Here is a 21,964-nt window from a genome sequence, read left to right as displayed (position 1 = left end):
TTCAGACTGTCCAGTCCAGATACATTCAATAAATGTGAGATTTGGAATGAAATCATATACATTTTTCTGTAAAAGCTCATAGTTTTAACTATGCTGTAAACTCCATCTTCAAACTGAAAATGGCGTTGGTTGTTGGACTTAAATGATCACTAAGACCAATCTCTGCTCTAATACCGGGGCTTCAATCTACAGTATGTTCCAGGATAACCACACACATGCTGGTTCTGATGAGGCACTATTACACCAATACGACACTGGTTCAACACTCTGCTGCTACTTCTCCTAGAAATATACGTATCAGTAGGATGTCTGTTGGCAGTGACTTGGTTTGAATGCATTTGGAAGGTTTCCTTGAAAATAAGACACCTACAAAGTCAAAAAGTGACATTACATTCACAAAATTTAAATTGACTTTTTAATGAATGTCAATTAGGTCAACGTTTTCACAGAATTTTTAAGAAATACTGAATGATAAACTTAGCTTATAAATCTCTCTGGATGTACGGCATTTTTGAAAACAAACTTAAAAAACGTACTTTTGAACAATGTCTCAAAGTCTTTCTCTCAAATAAATACAATTCTTACTTTAGTCAGTGATAGTCATGGCCATACAAAATGTATGTGACCAACTGATATTACTGATGTTTTTAAGTTGGACTTTAGAGTTGGACGTTGGACATTTTTAATGACTACACATGTAAGTAATGTTTTGAACCAAGTACTTTTGTTGTGTTTATGTTTTGTTTTAACTTACAAAGTTAACCATGTGTTTTAAACTGCAACCGTTATCCAGGACCAAATATGTTTCCTTAGAAACTTAATTGATAAGCACTTTAGTTGTATGGGAACGCATGGGTTGCATTTACGCAACGTGGATTTATTCGAAATTACATGATATACTTAAATGTTAAGGTCCATTAATATCTCAGTAACTACTGACAACAGCTCTGTCACATGTCTGTTAAAAGTGAGTTATGTAACTTTTGTGCTTTGTTTTAGCAGTGGGATTATATGAATATCGATGACAACTTATTCATCACTGTGCCCTCTTGAGGAGCAGTGAGTGATACCGAGTCCTGTTACAGATCACTTCACTTTTTATGTGGCATCCTAAATGTTGCCCATCACATGCACAACTGCACATACTATATAGTACATGCTGATTAATTCAACACTCAGCAGCTACTTCTTCAGCCAGATTCTGAGGTCCCTCATACTGTCACTTCTGTCTTGCTGTTGGTAACAAAGTATGGTTGTGGAGGCATGTAGCGAGTGGTATGCAGCTCCTTCTCTATGATGCAGAGTTTCTTTGGGCCATAGCTCTGTCGAAGCCCCAGCATGTCCCTGCTCTCCCAGGATCTTAGCCCCCCAGGGCTGGCAGAAGAGGAGGAGCAGTAGGAATGTGACTGGGAGCTGTGGCTCTTGGGGCTTTTGTACTTGTGTCCATTCTGCTTTGCAGACACCTGTCTGGGTGGGCTGTAAGGATTACTCGGCTCTGGCTCCATATCCACAGCTTCCATGGGAAGGCTGCCCTTGGTTGTCATCTCCATCACTTGCCGCCGGTTGCTGTAGAAGCTGTTATTAGCTTTCTCTGCTACCAAATACAGATAAACAACATGATATGTCTTTGTTATTTTCCCTTCAACAGCCATTGCATTGTGTCCTTAGTGCAGAGCTAGACAGGCAGATGAAAGTAGACCTGAAGTCAAATTTTGTTGCTAGTAGTCCAACCTAAAGTCATCAAGCATCACACAACTTATTAAAATAGGGATTTACTGTATGCACAACACACATAGATATATAACAGTATATGTATAAAGCTGTATTTTTAGTGACAGCTTCACTTAAATCAATCAAGCAATGAAGAAATAATGATTCATAGTTGTGTTTTCCATATCAACGTAGTAGTAGTTATACTATAATAGTAAAATGCGGTAACCCTCATTAAAATCCTGTTTAGTTTTCTTGATAGTAATAATAGATAAAGATGTATTTGCATCTATGTATACAACAAGGAACTGACCTTACTGTCTAGTCTTCAATTTATGTTTTATGCAAGGGTATTTATAGGAGATTATTAACAGTAAATAAAAATATTAATGACATGACATCTTTTTGTTATCATGTAGAGTAAGTGGACTTGCCCTGTGAGTGTCTGCAGGTATTCATTTGGGCTGCGTACAGCCGTAACATCCTCCACCAACAAGTTAGGGCAGTCAGAGAGGCAAAACCCAGGGCATAGAAGCACTGGCCGCACCACCAATTAACATGTCAAGATGTAATGGCATGACATGTTTCCCCCATCCCCAGTGGAAACAACACCCTTGGTGCAAAGTAATGCAGTGTAGAATGCCTATAGTGTTTACTTAATTGTGGAAGCTCAACAAAACCTTTTACAGGAAGTCAGATCATGCTTCAATATATATTTTAACATTATGCCTTCCTGTCAGCCGTTACGTAAAATTACATTTGTGCCAATTAACATTATCATCAACATTCATTATGATAATGTGTAGATAATTAATGAAAATGATATTGCTTTAGGGTGCAACCCATCGGGGTCTTGGACCTACAGGGCTGAGCGGATTACAGTGATGCATGTGTGTGATGACATGTATGACATGCTATAAGCCTCATGCCCCCCTTGGATATTTGTTCTAGCGCCGACACTGGTTTTATCAAAGCAGTGGCAATGCCTCCCAATTTCCCTGCAAGTAAGCAGTTGTGTTGTTACTGCAGTCAAACTGTATCTCCAGCTCAGACAAGCTGAAGCTGAATTAGTTAACACTACTGGTTGTATTTTTGAGACCTTTGTGACAAGAATAGGTCATTGTTATTGGGGGGAAATAAAAACAACATATAACCCTGCGTTTAATCGACTACTCTAATTGCAGCAGCAGACCTCAGTAAAGCAGAGGGGGTTTGCCAGCAGATCACTGTACACTATATCAAGTGTCTTCTGACATTTGTGTTGCCACAATCAGCTGCTGTAATTTGCTAATAAAACCACTGCAGTGTGACTTTATATCTCCAATCAGGTTTCAGACAATGTATGAAAAACAGTGTTCACTTAAGCACTGATTGAACCTGAGCACACAAGCTCCAGCATTGGCCTTTTCCAACAATGCAGACTTTTTCTTTGATTAAATATCCCTCAGATAACCTTTAACGTGGTCTCTTCATCAGCAGCAAGCTGTGGCGATCCCTAGGTCTTTCTTCATGTTACAGGAAAGAGATGAAGTGAAGAGCAGCTTATTCTTTACAGCTACTTCAGTAAAAACCCACGTCAGCTGGTAGATGAACACACAAATTACGACCACAGAGGCTCACAATGTACAGTAATGTATAGTTGCATCTCATCATCACTCCACAACTCATTTCTGTTTTGATTGCTCCTGATTGTCTCCTGTCCCCAGTCTCATTAGCTAAGATTTGCTCTATTTTTATTTTCCCTAATGATCAGTTTGTTTGACGGCACTTCAGCGGATTAGCAGCGAAGAAGCTTCAGCTGTTTGTGTGAATTACAAAGAGAGTGAGCTGTTTTATGTGATTGGACCTACTACACGCACACTGAGCTGTCCATCACAGCCAATTGATTCATCTATAAATGGACTCCCATTTCACTGTGCTAAATAGCATCAAATACAGATCCACAAATACCTTTATTTTACACTTTGATTCTGCATATTCCTTTTATTTTTTTTCTCTGCAAAATAAAAAGAAAGCAAAGTGCCCAGGCAAAGGTGAGTGTCAGCCAGAATAGAGGTCATGGAAATTTAAAAGTATTTGTTATTTTCAGATGCCAGTGTGATGATAATTTTTGCAACAGAAATTTGAAGAGGGGTGGAACATCAAATACTTCAATGACGGCTGAATTCTTGTTTTTCCCTTTTTTAGATAAGTCAAAATGTAAACACTGAATAAACTCTTTAGGATTTAAAATCACAAAGAGAACTCTACATTTTGCCTGGCTGTATATGTGACACTCCACTGTAACATATAGACAGTCAGCATCACCTCTTGGCTGTAATCAGTATTTTAATATGTGCTCACATGCACTCCCTTTTTTCATTTTATGATTTGCAGGGATGTATTTTAATTTACATTTGTGGACACCTCATACAGGCTTTTGAAAAATAATCTAGCATGATCTTGCTGAGTGATACTATTTTGGTATTAGAGTTATTTATCGTTTCAAATGCTGTTTGTCCAGACACTGGCTGCAGACTTTCCAAAATTAGCACATGAGAAGAAAAACAAACTTGCTTCTATAAATACATTTTCAGTTCCCCTCTCTGTTGGCATTGATGGACTATGGATTATCTGACAAACAGTTCTGTCAGACAGAGACTGGAAGGAGATTCAACCCAACTAAGATATTATTCAAAGAAAAATATTATTTTTAAATACATTCTACAAGGATTCAGGAAGTAGATATGAAATAAAAGGCTGAAAAACGGTCAAAGCCACATTGTCTTGCATCATTTTAATGCTAAACTCATTTTAATGCATTAAACATTTATAGAGCATTTCAGATACATTTTCTTCCTAATTAAATGATAAAATATAAACCTTGATGCTCTTTTTTATATGATGTAGGGAAACTCTGATTTAATTTATGCTTGTTCCATTTATAGAGGATGTAATGTGCTACTTAATTAGATGAAACCTTACCCACAGCCTTCAGCGTGGCGTACTGGTTGAGATCCTTGACAGGCTTCTGTTCATAGGGGCTGTGAATGTGTCCCACAGCCGGGTAAAGCTGTGTTATCAACGTTGATGCCTGAGCCACGTTGTTCATCTGGTTGCTATCTAAAGTAGGGAAAACACAAATTGTTAATACAAAAAAATCCCTGATTTACATTAAGTAGTGGGCAATAATTCAATATGATAATTGATCATCTTTCATTGGAATCATATTGTTATGAAATCCTTTATTGAGATATTGTGATACACAATTACGTTGTTTAAATTCAGAGTAAAAAGCACATACTATTTCTCTGAAAATCTGATAATTTTGCACTAAAGTTCCTACCAAAATAAAACGGTACTTCTCATTTGGCAAGCATTTAATTCAGGAGTACCCACAAATAGACTTTACCATGTGGTTATTTCATAAAGACTACTTAATTATTAAATAACCAGAAAACATGCAATATAGTGATATCGCCATCAAGATATGATATAACCTATATGGGGATTGATAGAAAAAAAATTGGCCATATGGCTCAGCCCTAATTATTTTTAATCACTGAAGTAATATGTTCAAATGTGTTTATGCCATCTGCATTAGCTTGTACAAGAGGAGATGCAAAATGAATTATTATTATTATTATTATATGTATAAATAAATGATAAAAACACAATTATTCATTTAAACTTTAGTTCCTCTCAGTGATGGTTACATGTTCCCCAGATACAAATCAGCTTGATGGATGGATGTGAAATGTGAAGATAGAATAATTGTTGCTGTAACTTGGTAGTGTCACTTTCCCTTAAGTAGGTTTTTTTCGGGGCCCAGCTGGAAAGAGTCATGACTGCCCTTTGTGAAACTGTACTTATCCTACAGTAGACATCTGGTAAATTAAGGGGTGCACAGCAAAGAGACTGGCCCCCTGCCTTCTGGCATGGCAGAGCAAACAGATGTTCAGTGTCTTTTCTCTGGTTAGTCGAATGTACCAATTCACAAGCGGCTGTTTGAAGACAGCGCTGTGTGTTTTATATATCAGAGTAGAGATATCAACATGTTTATGGGCCACTACTTGATGCGTATAGTTTGGCTTATTTATTAATTACTTGCAGCTTTTCATCTTGACCTCTCAATGTTGTGACTGAACACTAAAGAATTGCGCCACTTTTGCGACCGCTAAACCTGTCAAAATAGGACAAAATTTTGTGGGATGCAGTGACAGTTGTGACATGAAAAATTAATGAATAAACCATTTTTGAAAATGCATGTGAAAAATAACTAAATTTAAAGAAGTAACACTACTGTAGGTGTTCAATAAACTTACAAATGTCTCAAACGTCACAACAAACTCTTAAATAAGATAAAGTTATAAATATTTACCTCATTAATTATATATTAATTCACCTGTCAATATGGGCATATAGAAAGTTAAATGAGCCTGAGCCCAGTCCATATGGCCCAAGTCTGGCCTGATTTAATGGGTTCTGGCTCAGGCAGATTCTCGGCCCTCAAAATCAAGGCATTGGCCTCAAGTGAATGTATACTTTGCCACTTGGATGATTCCAATTTAAAAAGAAAAAACTTTATGGGTGTGTTTACGCTGTCATATCATTAGGGCAATATTTTTGGTGAATGGGACCTTGAGATGGGACAGATAGCAAATGATGTGTATTACATGGTGCTATCAGTGGCCACGATCCATTCTTTGTGTATTTGTTATTTGTCTTGATGCAAATGGTTTCTTTTAAAGGTAACCTGGCTCAGAAGAATTTCCAGTATTAATCCACTGTGAGTCTGGCACTAACAACTTGAATATGAACATTAAAAGATGTCCATCAACCCATCGCTGCTGTTGTTAATGGTTAAAGTTTATAAACTTTTTAATTGTGGGGAGTCCACTAGTCCTTGGTCTAGAATGTGTCTGATAAAAACAGATCATTAATACAGAAAATAGGTTAATTAGGCTCTTATTCCCCGCTGGTCAGCAAGAAACTTTACCACTGTGCTAATTAATTTTGGAAAGTATCAAACTAATACTGCTGTCTCATGAAATGATCCAGAGGACCACTTTGATAATTCTCTCACTCCACCACACCGCAAAAAGGGGGTGTTTTTGATTTTGAGGTCATTTGAGATACCTCTGTGTTCTCCTTATGATAAGTCTTATAACAAGCTCCTGTATTATCCTGTTTTATTGAAAGCCTAACTAAAACTAGTCGTTGAGAAAGACAGTACATCGCCCTAATTAAATCTTTTACAAACGCTTTACCAACAAAAGTAACCTAGTCCCTAAAAGTGTAACAGTCAGTCTCTGCATCAAATCTGTTACATTGTCAGGTCCCTTTCAGGGCTTGTTGACCTGTTTCAGTTTCATACAATTTATGGAAAGTGGGCCATGCACACATGCTCTCATTCAATGTGATGTTGTTTAAGCTAAAAGTCAAATAAGATTATCTGCTTCCATAGAATACATTGAATGTACTTCTCTTGTCATGTATTAAACATCGATAATAAATGATTAATATTGCTTTTTAGGAAATCCTACATTTGTTAAAAACCCACAAACAATAAAACATATAAATCAATTTAGTTTCTTACAGATAAGCTCTACAATGGAAAACAATTGTTATGTGCTCGTCTGTTGGACCATCCGATCTGGAGTAAGTTTGTAAGTCATAGCATTAGACCCGACCATTGTGCTGATCTACTTCTCCAGGCAAGGTCAGGGTTTCCCCTTAAAGGGAGAAGCCCACCAAAAGTAAATCATTTCAAGAAACATCGATGTTCACTAAATCCTTTGGCCAAACTATTTTATATCTATTTTATTATCATCCATTGAGCATCTCTGAATGTCTCTGGTAGCTCAGATGTCCTCTATATATAGTCAATAAATGAGGACAGTGCTTTTGTGAACATTTGGTGCAACCTTGTTATTTTCAGGATGCCAACCTTGGTTTAAACTGAGGTGCTGGTGTATGCAGTTGTTTCTCTCCCTCTTTAATGTTTATTTGACTTTGTGCTGTTGACTGAGTGTCATTTGAGCTTGTACTGCTGTCAAAGTCACAGCTTTTATGTCAGCTGCTAGGAGAAAGTAGGCCACTTCTGGATACTTGTAAGGTTAAAGACTCTATGGTTGTTGCGGGAAATAAGCAAGTTAACACTCCAGACACAGACACCACCCTGGAACTCATAAAAGATTTAGGAGTGTATTTTTGGGAGCTGTATGCCCTGAAATAAATGGTGCAAGGAGAAGGGCGCTCTTATTTACAGGCAGCCTACTTTCAACTTAGTGATGAAAATATTCTGTTATCTGTGTCAATATCTTTCCATTTCTGTCAGAGTCCTGAAACTCAAACACTTTGTTTATATTGTATCTGTGCATTATTCACAATTATTAGTATATCCAAGTTATACTTACTCTTATGTGTACATTGTTTGTTAACATATTTTCAGGTATATATATTAACCTAATTGTTAATAAGGTAAGATTGAAAGGTTTGAGTCATTTGTGGACAGGCTTTTATGTGTTCAATTATTTCTTGAAAAATCCAGATGTGTAAAACATAAGTTTTCACTCCTTATAAGAACCCATAAAACACTTTATTTTGCTTGTCTGTTGACAGACTGTGGTCTCCGCTGTTGTTGTACAGTCTGATGGCAGTGGGTACAAATGAGCGTCTGAAGCGCTCCGTCCTGCTCTTTGGTAGAATCAGCCGATGGCTGAAAGAGCTGCCCAGCTGCCACAGTTCCTCATGGAGCGGGTGAGAGGGATTGTCCAGGATGGCTCCGAGTTTGGGCTTCATCCTCCTCTCACCCACTGACTCCAGACTGTCCAGCTCCAGACCCACCACAGAGCTGGCTTTCCTCACCAGCTTATTAAGTTTGTTGGCATCTCCAGTCCTGATGCCACCACCCCAGCACACCACAGCAAAGAAGAGGGCGCTGGCTACCACAGACTGGTAGAATGCCTTGAGCTTTTGAATAGCAAGTCTGATGTGTTTTATACTATAACACTTATTTATCAAATGTATGAGACAATACTACCTTCCATCTCTATTTCTCCTCAGTGCTGTGTCCTTGGCCCTCCCTTAAAAGCAATTCAGATTTGATCAGCTTAGCTGATATAACTTCCATTCTTGAGCTCCTAAAAAGAAAAACAACTATTTAACAATCTTCTATTGTAATACTGCAAACTATTGGAGGTGCAGAATTTTTTATCTTTTGTGAAATAGCCTATATTGCTCTGAACTACTGCCTCATTTTGTAAGCGTTGCATGATACTGCTGGAGCTTCAGGATATGACAGTGAAGGTGGTGTAGAAAGCAGTTTTTTCATACTCCTTTGTATCAGTACAAATAACGGTTGCACGCTTAAAATTCCGAACTATTTAAAAACGACTAAATATACGTTGAATTAGTGGTTAACACTGTGAACATTGAAGCTAACAATCCACTCACCTTCTCATTTCACAATCTATTAAGAGTGAAACAATCTATGTGTCCAACCAATTTTGTAAGCTCACTGTATTGTCAGTTTCTAATTAGCTTCTTAAAGAGTTGACGCTTCAGTATACAGTCTTGAGTACAGTATATGACAGGTGGAAAATAAAACCGACATTTGGTAGCAAATTCTAAGCTGCTGTCAGAGGTAATGCTGCTGAGAAACATTTCTATCTGGCAGTGGGGAAATGGACTGTCATGCACCAGTGGAGTGTTGGCAGTGAACGGAGACTTTGTTCTCTCTGGCTGACTGCCTGGAGTAAAGAGGCCACACTTCACAATCGCCCCATGTGCCCATGTGGCCAGCATGACATGAACATGATAGCACTGGTAGCCAAAGAAGCCCAGCTCGCAAAGTCTGTATTATTCGTGTCTTGAGGAAAATGAGAGCTCATAGCCCAGTCTAACAGATTTTTCTTATCTTTCACTGGCAATATGAGGAACAAGGGCACCATTTGGAGCATTTCAATCACTGCTTTGCACCACTATCCATAATATACAGTGACTATTATACCTGGAACATTGTCATACCTGCCTCTAGAAAGCACAGCTGGAGAGGGCAAGTACAAGATGGATCCATGTGGCAAAATATATCACCTCACCTCTTGTAACCTCGTAAGGATTGCTGTCAAGAAAACAACAATCATCCCTGTTCTGTTTCCAGCTCTATTACACAGAATCTCTCCCATACGTCCCTGAAAGACACAGTCACTGTGCCATGACTCTCACTGTCCAAGGTCACCAAACAAACGGAGAGCTTCATTATTTTCTTCAATGTAGTAAAATATGAATTAAATAGTGAATATTAAAGTTGAAGGAAACATGCATTGTTTAAATATATATACTGCAAAGGTGGTTGGCTAAGGAGCGTGTCTCGACTACAGCGTTTATTTAGGCATCAAGTCTATTTTACAATAATACAATAGTAAATGTCGGGTTGATGCCCAGTAAAATGCCACAAAATAACTGTGATTCTGACCAAAATGCAGTAACTGAGCTGCCGCAATGCACTCATGCATGCACTAGTAAGTGTACTGGAAGTTCTGTTCGCTGTTAGCTGATAGCCAAACACACCGTCCAAACAAATAAAACTAAGCAAACTGTTTTCCCCCAATGTGTCTCACTTCCGCCCCTACTGGTCGGAGGCAGGTCAAGAATAGGGAGTAAGAAGTCAGCAGTCAATCAATGGTGATTTGAGAAAGGGCGAGTCACCGCAACCAAGAGAGGACCTTGAGTGTGCAGCCATAAATGAACACCTAAAATATTATGCAGTTTGGTGCAGCAGCACAGAGATGCACACAAGCACAAATTCACACACATACACACACACACTCCCTCATGCACACACACGACCGATCTCATTATCTCCTGGTGAAGATAATTATAATAATCATCTTTAACAAATACTACAGATGAGATGACAGACTTAAAGTAAAATTAAATGTATAATGATCGTCGGGTATAACTATATTTTCTGACTCAAAGAAAGAGGCAGCTGGGGTGAGACAACCGCACATTTTACAAAGCGATTCATTTTTTTACAAAAGTGACATAACCTTTAAATTGGTGTAGTAACTGCACTTGTTTTACAGTGGCTCAGATCATTGATCATTTTCCTTTCATTTACTGTGACTCTAGGGACCAGCAGGAAAAATGGGATTCTAGATCAGGACACAAGTTCCTCAGTGTTTTCAGTTTTCTACAGTTTGTCTAATGTTAGATATGTGGATACAAACACCTACCTCTTTGTTGTGAACTGGCTATTTTATTCTAACAGCCATGTTTTTTCTCTCACACACTACAGGCGGATTAATATAGTATAACACTGTACATACTATACTATGGAATGCATATCTGTCAGTCCTAACATGTTGGCTGGTAATTATTCTGTGAGGAGGCAAGGTAAGACAGAAAGAGCTCTGATTTTAGAATGATTAATTATTATCATGTCACTGCTGACACCTCTCCTCAGCTGTTATCATGGGAGTACATTCTCTGTTGAAATAAAATACCTCTCCTAAATATCTGAGGTTATATATGTTTGATGTTAAATTGCATTTCTCATATTATCTCATATTTATAGTAAATGAGATGGGATGGTAAAATGTGTCTTCATAGTTGTAAGGTGACTTAAAGCAGTATGTTGTGGGAAACTCATCACTAATATTAATTGTTTGAGGGCAATTCAGAATTTTAGATAACTTCATTTAATTGTAATTTTGTGAAGTTTTGCACCCAGTCATCTGCCATGTGTGCCAAGAACAGGAAGGTTTTTCATTACAACCGCAAATTACATCAGTTGTTTTCACTAATTAGCAGATCTCCAAACCAATCAGTGAAATCACCCACTGTACTCTTCTGCTGTAATGACAACATGCTAACTTCTGACCTTCCATAGCACAAGAATAATAACTGATATTGATTTGCATCTGCCGCAACTAGAAACATCTTGAGAAGCATCTATAGGGAAATCAGTTCATCACTTGATGAAATTAATATTTTTTATTTGTAAACTGTAACTGAAGCACTAAGTCATGACCTGGCTTGATTAATTATTTTATTGATTCATTGGCTTTTAACTTCTAGTGTGAAGGATGTGAGCTGTATTTCTTTCCCTATATACTCCATTGGACATCAGTATCAGGAGAGTTTTTCAGTTGATCCAAAGAGTTTAGCATTTCCTTTTTAAACGTAATTTACTTAGCTAGAGCAGGTGTTCATAAATAAAGAATACAACTGTAAAAATGCTGATTGACTGTGTCTTTAAAACTTTTTTATGTCAGATGCCATTTGCCATAATTACTCGCGGAGGGGGGGCATGACAGGACATTAAGCAGGTTAGCATGAATAACGACTCTTTTCTGTCAGTACATTTCTATGTGGGTGTGTGTAGGTGTTGGTGTTGATGAACTAAAGACAAGAGTGTGATATAATGTGTGAGGCTGTTGCATATTTGCTAAGAAGCAGAGCTCTAGGTTGTCTGTGGTAATTAGTGTATATGTTAAATGACTGCTGAGGGCATGACTAATTGCTTCAGCAGTCCGCAGAATTGTTGAGGGACCTTTTTTTCCTTCCACCATTTCAGCTATTTCAGGTCAGGCATGCAAATAAACAGGGCTCACAATTTAAGCTTTATATTTATTCAAAATAGAATTTCTGAGTTTTTTAGTATTTATTGAAATTGGTTGTGGTGGTGCCATTCTGGTCAGCAAAAGCAGATGGCGGCACCATTAGTAACCTAGTACTGACTGCTCTGTCATGTGAACGTATATGTAGATGTATAGCTCGGGGCAGTGGGCTGCTGATGTCACAGTACTTACGGAGACTGTTAACTGTGAGTCTGGTCTGTATGTTCTCATAGTGCGGGCCAAGTCCAATGTCGTCCGTATGTTCTGAGGCAGGATGGCGGATAACATGTGCAAGAGCTCTGGAAAGATAAAGAACATTCTCAGACAGGACAATTTTCAGTAAATAACAAAGGCAGAGTCTGTTGAGGCCAGCAGTGCACTCACAGTTCTCTTAAATCACAAAGGAAAGTGATTGTCTGGGTCCTCATGTGACAGCCAAAAAACCCCCAAAAACGATCAGCCATATCTAAGTTTACAGAGGTAATGTACTTGGTTCAGGTTGAGGGGAAATGAGAAAAGGAGGCAGTAACACAAACTGATGTCTCTGGTGTCAAAGTCACCAGAGGTCTGGGGGGATTATTCATGAAAAATGTCTCATACCAGAGGGGTTTCTAACTAGTGGCTATTTCTAAGCCTGTGACAGGGATGGTAGTTGGACAACTGAATAAAACTAGGGCATTCAGATGAGGTTGCCTATCAGGTCAGCTGGCCCATCCAATGTAGTTAAACCTGATCAGATGCAATGTAGATAAGGCCGGGTCATGACGCCGAGTATCTGCTCTTTGCGTGGGAGCTTGTAGGATCTAAAGGCAGCTTACTGTAGGCTCGGTGAGGGTGTGGCCTGTCAGAGGGTTCAGTAGATTTAATGATTACTGGGCTTCCATAGGAACGCACACCCAATTTGGCCCATTTTACATTAGTGTTGGGTGTGTTTGGGGGTGAACAAAAGAGAACTAGGTGGCATCTTTAGTTACAATACCTAAACAGTAACATATACTCACTAATAATCAACCATTATTCCGAATATAGCAGTATTCGAAATTTGAGTGTCGCATTTTCCGATGAAGACATGGGATATGCTGATATTATTACCTTCATGAGCATTCTTTGGACAGAGCGTGCCCCATTGGTTAGCTCACGGCCACCGCTCTGCCCTGCTTTCCTACTGCGGATACAGCAGATAACGACGTTCTGACTTAAGTTGATTATCATCATTTTTCACAGTGTACAACTATGTCCAGTGCCTGTTTACTTCATTTTTTCTGGCTTATAAGATCAGCCCCATCCAGGTATCTTGGGATAAACTCTTTCAGGTAACATCATCTTAAAAAATATCTACACTCATTCGAAGTCCACCTCAACTAAATGACAGTGTCCAAGTCAACTCTTTCAGGTGCAGTGTCTTAAACAACATGCATTTGTTGCATGTAAAGGATTGAAACTATAGCATGGACTGCAGCAGACTAATACTCTTCTACAGGACAACAATGAACACAGTGTTTCCTCAGTGCAGACATATTCTAGCAACATGCTTAAATTGAATAGACAGATTTCTTGACAAGCACACATGTAGGCGTTTAAATGAAAGGCCAAGGACAATGCAATACATATACATATCAAAAACACACTTTTGTCAGTTACACTGAATTTTTTTTTGCTTGTGACTTACTGGCTGAGAGACAAAACTGATGAAATTGATGTTGACCTGAACTGTGAAAGGCTACAACAGCTGAATGCATTTTCATATAAAATCCCAGGTTGATGTGATTGGAGTGTGTTACACGGTTTTATATACAGAACTACTTGTTGCACACAGAGGGGACTTAACACCTGGTAGGGTTTTTTTTTTTTACAGATATACAGATAGTGATGACAGCACAGATAAGGAACAACTTTAAACATTGTTGATGACCTACCTTCCCATTTCAGATGTTTTTCTTTACAGATATACAGATAGTGATGACAGCACAGATAAGGAACAACTTTAAACATTGTTGATGACCTACCTTCCCATTTCAGATGTTTTTTCTTTACAGATATACAGATAGTGATGACAGCACAGATAAGGAACAACCTACCTGGACATGTTTTCTCGGTGCGGACGGTGCGTCTTTTCCAAACCCAGCTTGGTAAAAATCCCTATAAGTGCCAGTATGGCCACGACCCCGCATATCACATACACAATGAGGTTAGTTTTATCCTTGGTGGCGTCCAGCGACACGTCCACTTTCGGAGGCGGTCTCCCTGTCATCATCCACGGCGGGGTGTCGTAGTTCTTACAGGTGGTCTGGTCCAGTCGGGAGCTTTTAAACGCGCAGCAGAACCTGAAGCCACAGGTGCCGCAGCAGTACAGGTAGCTGCCCGTCCTGCACACGAACGGTGGGTCCCACTGGCCCATCACATCGTAGTATCCTCGGCACTTGTCCTCCACATGTGGGCTCTCCGTGACCCCACTCTCCCCATCCTTTGAGTCGTTAAACCCGGTCACCAGCATGAAGTCGTCTGCGGTCTGACCCGGCTCACCCTCCGCGTTGCTTTCCATAACTTTCACCAGAAAGTACCCAAGAAGCAGCTCAGCTCCCCGCATCGTTGCTCACTTTGTACCCGGCTCTTGACGCCCTGAGAAGCCCTCACAAGCCCGGACGCATCCTCCGGAGAGACCAGACACAGCCATGCGTAAATAGGCTGATTCCAACTTCCATGCGTAAAAGGCACAGTGAGCCTTTGATATCCTTTGGAAAAAAAAACCAAAAATGGTTATTGTATAAATGTATAAGTAGGGCTCTTTCCAAAAGACAGTTTACTGTAGTCGTAGTAGGAGTTGAAGAGGGGTGTGCACCTGTCTGGAGTGGAGGGTGTCACCTCTGAGGATGCTTCTCTCCACAGAGTCGTTCACAGATACAGAGAGAGAGAGAGAGAGAGAGAGAGAGAGAGAGAGAGAGATAATGCAAAGGAGAAGATAGTGAGTGAATCTGGGGGAGAGAGAGAGAGAGAGAGAGAGAGAGAGAGAGAGAGAGAGATAATGCAAAGGAGAAGATAGTGAGTGAATCTGGGGGAGAGAGAGAGAGAGAGAGAGAGAGAGAGAGAGAGAGAGAGAGAGAGAGAGAGATAATGCAAAGGAGAAGATAGTGAGTGAATCTGGGGGAGAGAGAGAGAGAGAGAGAGAGAGTGAATCTGGAGAAGATAAAGAGAATCTGAGAGAGAGAGAGAGAGAGAGAGAGAGAGAGAGAGAGAGAGAGATAATGCAAAGGAGAAGATAGTGAGTGAATCTGGGGGAGAGAGAGAGAGAGAGAGAGAGAGAGAGCTGTGTGCAATAGATCTATTACAAGATTTTATTTATTTTTTTACATAAAAATCAATCTGTTTGAGTAGCTCTGTAATTATTGTGCTTAAGAGTTACTGACTGGGTTTTTGAAACAAGTAGATTTTGCCTGTGGATTCATTCATTGCATTAGCACACATGGGTGAAATGCATTGATCTGCTCTTTCATACCTTTCAGAATATTCTGTGTGTTTTGACACTTGTATTGGTTTGAGATAAGTGATGATGATGTCTGTCCATGTGAACGTCCGACTTTGGTTCATAGAAAAATCATATACAACATTATAATTCTTGGTTTAACGATGACCATCCTCTCTGATGACTTCTCTTTTCCCCTGCCCTTTCAACATACGCCAACACTTTGGTTTTTGATCAATGAAAGTGATTTTACTTTTATTGCAATAGCATCATATCATATCTGTTTCTAGCAAAACAAGGAACAGATACAACAAGGTATCACTTTCTTGTAGTCAATATAATGAGAATATGTTCAAGTATAACAGTTTTAATTCAATCTATAGCCTTTCTGCCCTCTGTTATTATCACCTCTCCCACACAATTCTAAGACAAGTGATATCCAAGCAAACTCCCAATAAGGATACAGTTCTGTAGAAGATTCATCTCTGCAATTCTTTAGAAGGGTCATATCAAAAACCTAGAAGAGAACACAAGCACAAAGGATCATATAATGATACTGTGTGGACACAAGGTATGGTAATCATTATAGCTACTGCATGGCGTTTGAAATCACGTGCTGGTCAAGCTTAATTTAAATGTACTCTCAGCCTGGTTTGTATAAATGACTCATACACCAACTGGTGCACTACTCACAGGCTTTGCATCTTGTTGTTTTAGAAATGAAAATGAGCCCTGAATATTATTACAGCTACTAAGATTTATGTATGTAATCATTATGCTCTGGATTAGAGTTTGATTAACCTTACAGTTGTCCTGTCAAATGTACTGTAATCATATTCAGAGACCTTTATTCCATTGTTCATCTCATCAGACTGTGCATGTGTCAACCATGATCCTTCAGCTAGTATTTACTGACCATTTACAAACAGAACAGATGATGAAGGGGCCCTGACAAGCACGGATCTGAAAAAAAAACATAGCTATTTATTTTTAGAGAAACCTTTTTATCTAAAATTAGGATTAGTGGAAGGAGGCTCACCATCTGCCACTTGAGAAATCTTGCTCTTTTTTTGTTTGATGTTGAATCGTCTTAGCCATGGGAGGCAACTGTTATTTACAATCATCAGGGGAGTTTTGCTTGTCTTGTCTCTCTGCTTTTTTAAAGTTGACTATAAATAATTTGCACAGCCCCAAAAGAGGAAACTTCAGAGTTCCTTTTAAAGTGAAAACACTACAGCTTTATTAGGACCAGATGAACATCAAACGATGACATTTCATTTAATTGTTGGATTATAAAAAATAGTTAATAGCTGCCAAATGCAACAAACACATTATAGTTTGGTTGCTGTTTATTATTTACACCAGTTGGTATTCTAGATGTGGGGCTGTTCAGTGTCATTGACACCCTCTGAAACATTATTGATTAGTCACTATGTTTATGAATCATACAGTAAAGTTCAAGTCATATGGATGAAATTTAGCACAACAACAGCAAAAAAAAAACATAGATCACAAATGCAATGCTGATGCAGAATCTTTTATGTCCTGAAAAAGTATATTTTGTTATTCCTGTTGTTTTTGTGCAGGAGTCACCAAGATTTCAGATTTCTACAAAAAATGAGATGATGCAGAATTAAAATTTACCAGCATTAACATAAAAAGTGCTGCATGTGTCGGGATCTTTTTTTAAAAACCGGATCAGGAGACAAAATTTCAAGTAATCGCATGTGCAAGCATGAATTTCAACAGTTTGTGCTTCTGGGCTACTGCATAACTCATACTGAAAATTTAGAGGCACAAGTCAATCCAAGCCATGCTTTGGGTGGGAGCAGGTGGGAAAGCGAGAGTGTTTTTTTTTTCTGCTCAGACCGAGAGTTTGATTAAATTCTCACACAGTATGGAATTTGAATGTAATCTTTCTCTGTTAAAATTTGAGTAATGCAACTGTTCAGCCCTGAGCCACCTGCATTGATACTGTGACATCAGTCTAAAAAAATGAAAGAAATGTAAAAACATCAACATTTTCTGGTTATTTTGGCAATAGTTTAAAAAGAAGAACATAATTGTAGATATTTAAATGGTAAATGGAATGCATTTATTTAGAACCAACCACTGGGAGTAATTTGCGGGTTCAGTATCTTGCCCAAGTTCACTTCGACATATAGACTGCAGGAGAAAACCACCAGCCTTCTAATTAGTGGTGGGCACTCTTCCTCATGAGCCACAGAGCCACGTTTAAGTACATAGATATATACATTTGTTAAGGATCGCTAAAGATGAGGCATATTCTCTCGTGTTGTATTCTTAAAGCAGGTGGTGGTTAAGGTCCTTGATTATACTTTCAGTAATACATGGAGTCCAGGATCTGGTCAATCAGGTTATGGTACAGTGAAAACTGTAAAAGAAATGCACGGTGAATCACATTAACATTTACACTGTAAATGAGTGTCAACAGCACTGTGACAATACACCACAGGGTTTTGATGCTGCCTCTTAAAAAAGGAAAAAGCTGCATATTCATACCTAAACTTCTCTGTGACACCGGTTTTGATCTACTCTTATTGCTCCTGATAGATCTGTTCTGTGTCTCCTTGTGTTCTTTTTATAAGTCCAGTCTAGTCAAATCTTGGCATGCTCATTAGGGCTCTATATATATCTGTTCTTTTTAAGCAACTGATCTTCATGTCATTTTAACATCAGTGTTTTAAACAGGTTGAAGGGAATCAAATTTCAAAAGTCTGCTGAGTAAAATCCACATTTGCTTCCTTCAATACACAGTACGGCTATTTAAGAAATAAATAGTTATTAGGTTTCTCTGCTGGGCACTATGAGGTTTTCAACAAATCAAAGTATAGATACAATAATAAAAACCTGTTCTATCCAATTATTAGATAACTACCCACAGTAATACTTTAATCGGCTAATATTTCTCCCGAAGTCTTTCTGTCAGCAGGCTGACAGAAAGACTTCCCATTCGAAAATATCAACGGTCATGCTGAATCATGCTCTTTTATCCCAGATTTTTAGGAGAAACACTTCATGAAAAAGTGCTGTTGAGTTATTTAAGCTACTTTGACTTCATTTTGCATCATTTTCATCATCAGCTGAAATATTGCTGTTTCTGAAATCTGATTTAACATTTAAGTTATTTTTCCGGTGAAAGTGACCCATATTTGATGTTTTGCAAGATAATTGTTTGTAAATACATTTCAATATTGTTTTTGTTTGTTGTGAAATCAGTATAAAGTGTAAGTGTCATGCAGTCTTTTTTCATGCGACCCCAGTGTGATGGCCTCTGCTCACAGCTGGAGGAGTGATTCATGCCGGCGTTGCTTGAAGCTTTCCGTTTCAAAGTGAGACACACAAACAAATAGACATAACCTCCTAATTTGACTTTCTCAACTGTGGTTTCTTTTCATCTCCATATTCTATTGATACTGTATGAACTGCTCATTGTTCTAATACGAGACAAAATGTGGGGGAGTCTTAGTGGGAGATAGATGCTATTATGAATAAAGAGGCAGAATACTTTGTTGTCAAGCCACAGAAAAGGTACACTCTTCTTGCACAGGACTGATTGAAACCAGTAGGGTATATTTTATGAACTTGATCACATTACAAAAGTCAGCACCAGCAGAGACTACAGACCCTGCCCGGTAAGAAATAGTAAACCACAACGTGTTGTACGGATTAAACAAACAAGACATAACATGTTAATTAGTTAGCTGTAGAAATGCTTGAAGGGGAATTTTGTAAAAGTTTTTTTTGCTAAGCTATCCGACTGCTGGCATATCATTCTTCTCATCTAACTCTTGGCAAGAAAGTGAACGAGTGAATTCCCCAAAATGTCAAACCTTTAAATCTTAACAGTGTGGAGCGCTATAGTGAACTAATCAAAATATATGGTAATTAGTTCACAGGCAGATACAGGCTCCAGAATCAATTTACTACTATAAATCATACAATAACTTTGATCCCTGGTGCACCTGCAAACTTTCAGCAGCATGGTAATAGTTAGAGCAAAGCATCTGAAGGTTCACCTCCATCATTGAAATGCATTGAAAAAAAAATCAATCTTCACAGTAAGCTTAGGTTCAGGCAACAAAACCACTCATTTGACTAGCAATTGACAAATGAATCAATTGGCACTAACAACTCAAGTGACTAACGACTCAAGTCTCATGGGAGTCACATGACTAATGATACTAACGATTCTCATGACAAAAACTCAACGTTTACTTTTAGTTTCCTTAGGATTAGATGAACGCCCGTTGTGTTGCATACACGCACTAAAGGGTGCCTCCATGCGATGGTTTCCGACATTGAGGAGCACAGACAAAGCTGCGCTATTTGATACGTTGGAGTCAGAACAAGTAGACAGTATGCCAAAGCAATGTATGAGATGTAGGGGTTTGTTATACCTCCAAAACAACCTTTAAATCCTGACCAGAGTTTATCAACATTTGACCGATTATATTAATGTTGGATGACAGTAGAGGGTTGGCCTGTAAGATGGAGCGACTAACACTGCAACTCAAATTGGCAAGATATGCAAGATCACAAAGGCATCAAGCTGAGCCTTTAAGTTATTTGTAGTCAAAGTAGGCCAGTCATGGTGACTGTTCGTCCATGTTCAATCGCTGCTTCTCAGTGTCTGACATTTTTCCCTTTTTCTTCTTCTTCAATTTCCACACAATCGAGAGGCTGAGGAGTGCAGAGAAATGTTGTCATGGTAACAGAAAAAATAGCTAGGATGACCATGAGTAAGACAGACCTGATAGCACAGTGTACTGTGCAAAGTATTTCATGACCCGATTCTACATCAGCAGGATATTACTTTGAGATTTCCACCAAACGAATTAGATGCTGAAATGAGATGATGGTATGAGCTTCAAGATCCCTACTCTGTTGGAAACTGGCTTTGTATTGTTAATACGTTTTGCTAAGGCTGTTAAATATGCATTTGGCATAGCAGCATCATTTGGTTTGTCTTTACTGAAGTCACTACTGTCTAAGTGGCCTATTTTCCAAAATTGCTTATTTCTTTTGTCAATATGTCTCCTTAAAATTTACTTTAAACTGGCTGAGAAAAAAATCATAATTTGTTTCTTTTGTAGTCTAAACCAGTCGCTAGATGGACTGGCTCACAATGGTCCAAAGCATTTTTCAGAGTTAGCACTGATAGCTTTCTGTGGTCGAGACAAACTTTTGAAATTGAGCGTGTGAAATTGGGTGTCCTTCAGAAAAGTCTTCTCAAAGCAGAGAGAAGCTGAACAAAATCTGATTAGTTAAGCACCCAGCTCCAGGGTTTAAGATGAAATGAGCTTCTGTGTTTAGATGATACACATTCTTCATGAGAAAGAGCAACTTTTGAAGACTTACAGAATTTATTTTTGAAGTATTTATTACATTGTATAAGCAGATTCTTTTTTAAGCTTTCATAATGTCTCAGATGCTGTGATTGGTATATATATTTCTCTGCAGCTCTTTTGACATTTCATTGTCACACAAACACTTACGTATTGGTCACACTCAGTCCCAGAGGGAGGCTGCTCTGTGTAACAGGAACAACAATATTAACAAGCCCATTGTTGTTGTTGTTTTTTCCTAAATTGTCCCTGGGCTGATGATAAGTGACAAAAGTGCACATCTGTCTCAGATATGCCCTCACTTGCTCTATGAATGATTGTCTGTTCAGCTGAGCAGTTGTAACCTGCAGAGTAGAGAGTGGAGAGTCCTCTTTAGTGTAGGACAAATATTAGCAAAATAATTTATTACAAAACTCATAAGAAATTGCATCGATTGCACAGACTGGGGACTTCCTCATTAGACGGGCTACTTCGGAAAACAACGGTGGCAGCAGCTTGACGACTGCTCAGTAAGCATTAAGACGTCCACTTAAAGCGCTGTGTTTTCCAAATACGCCACACAGCGTTATGGGCTTAATGTAGTGGTTCCCAAACCTTTCCGGCCAAGACAGATTTTTTTTTTTTCCAGTCCTGCCCTGCCTGCCAGTTTGTCTGCTGATTATTCTGACAACAAGAAGTGAGTAGGACTTCATAAGTTCTCCTATTGTGTTCAAGTCTCTCTTAGAAAAGATGCCAAATGGACAAGACTGATACCAACCAAAAAATAACATTGGAGCATATTGAGAGCTGTGTAGAAAATACTCATTGTTCAAATATCA

The 21,964-nt window shown here is 38.7% G+C and overlaps 1 protein-coding gene across 2 annotated transcripts; it reads right to left on the bottom strand.

Annotated features, from left to right (window-relative positions):
* Positions 1–1,211: 1,211 nt before the first annotated feature.
* On the bottom strand, positions 1,212–20,940 carry shisa9b (shisa family member 9b). 2 transcript variants are annotated; one of them, XM_054608278.1, is made up of 5 exons: positions 20,926–20,940; positions 14,396–14,889; positions 12,510–12,616; positions 4,675–4,812; positions 1,212–1,594 (listed from the first exon to the last, which is right to left on the bottom strand). In XM_054608278.1, the coding sequence occupies exons 1-5, from the start codon at positions 20,938–20,940 to the stop codon at positions 1,212–1,214; spliced, it is 1,137 nt and encodes a 378-aa protein (XP_054464253.1). The 2 variants fall into 2 exon arrangements, with proteins under 2 accessions (XP_054464253.1, XP_054464252.1); XM_054608277.1 differs by lacking the exon at positions 20,926–20,940 and having other exon boundaries at positions 14,396–14,904.
* Between the last annotated feature and the right edge of the window lie 1,024 nt (positions 20,941–21,964).

This window comes from Anoplopoma fimbria, chromosome 11 (genome assembly GCF_027596085.1).
Source record: "Anoplopoma fimbria isolate UVic2021 breed Golden Eagle Sablefish chromosome 11, Afim_UVic_2022, whole genome shotgun sequence".
NCBI classification, from domain to species: Eukaryota; Metazoa; Chordata; class Actinopteri; order Perciformes; family Anoplopomatidae; genus Anoplopoma; species Anoplopoma fimbria.
Note: the sequence above shows the minus strand (reverse complement) of the source record. Positions and strands in the feature narration are given on the sequence as shown.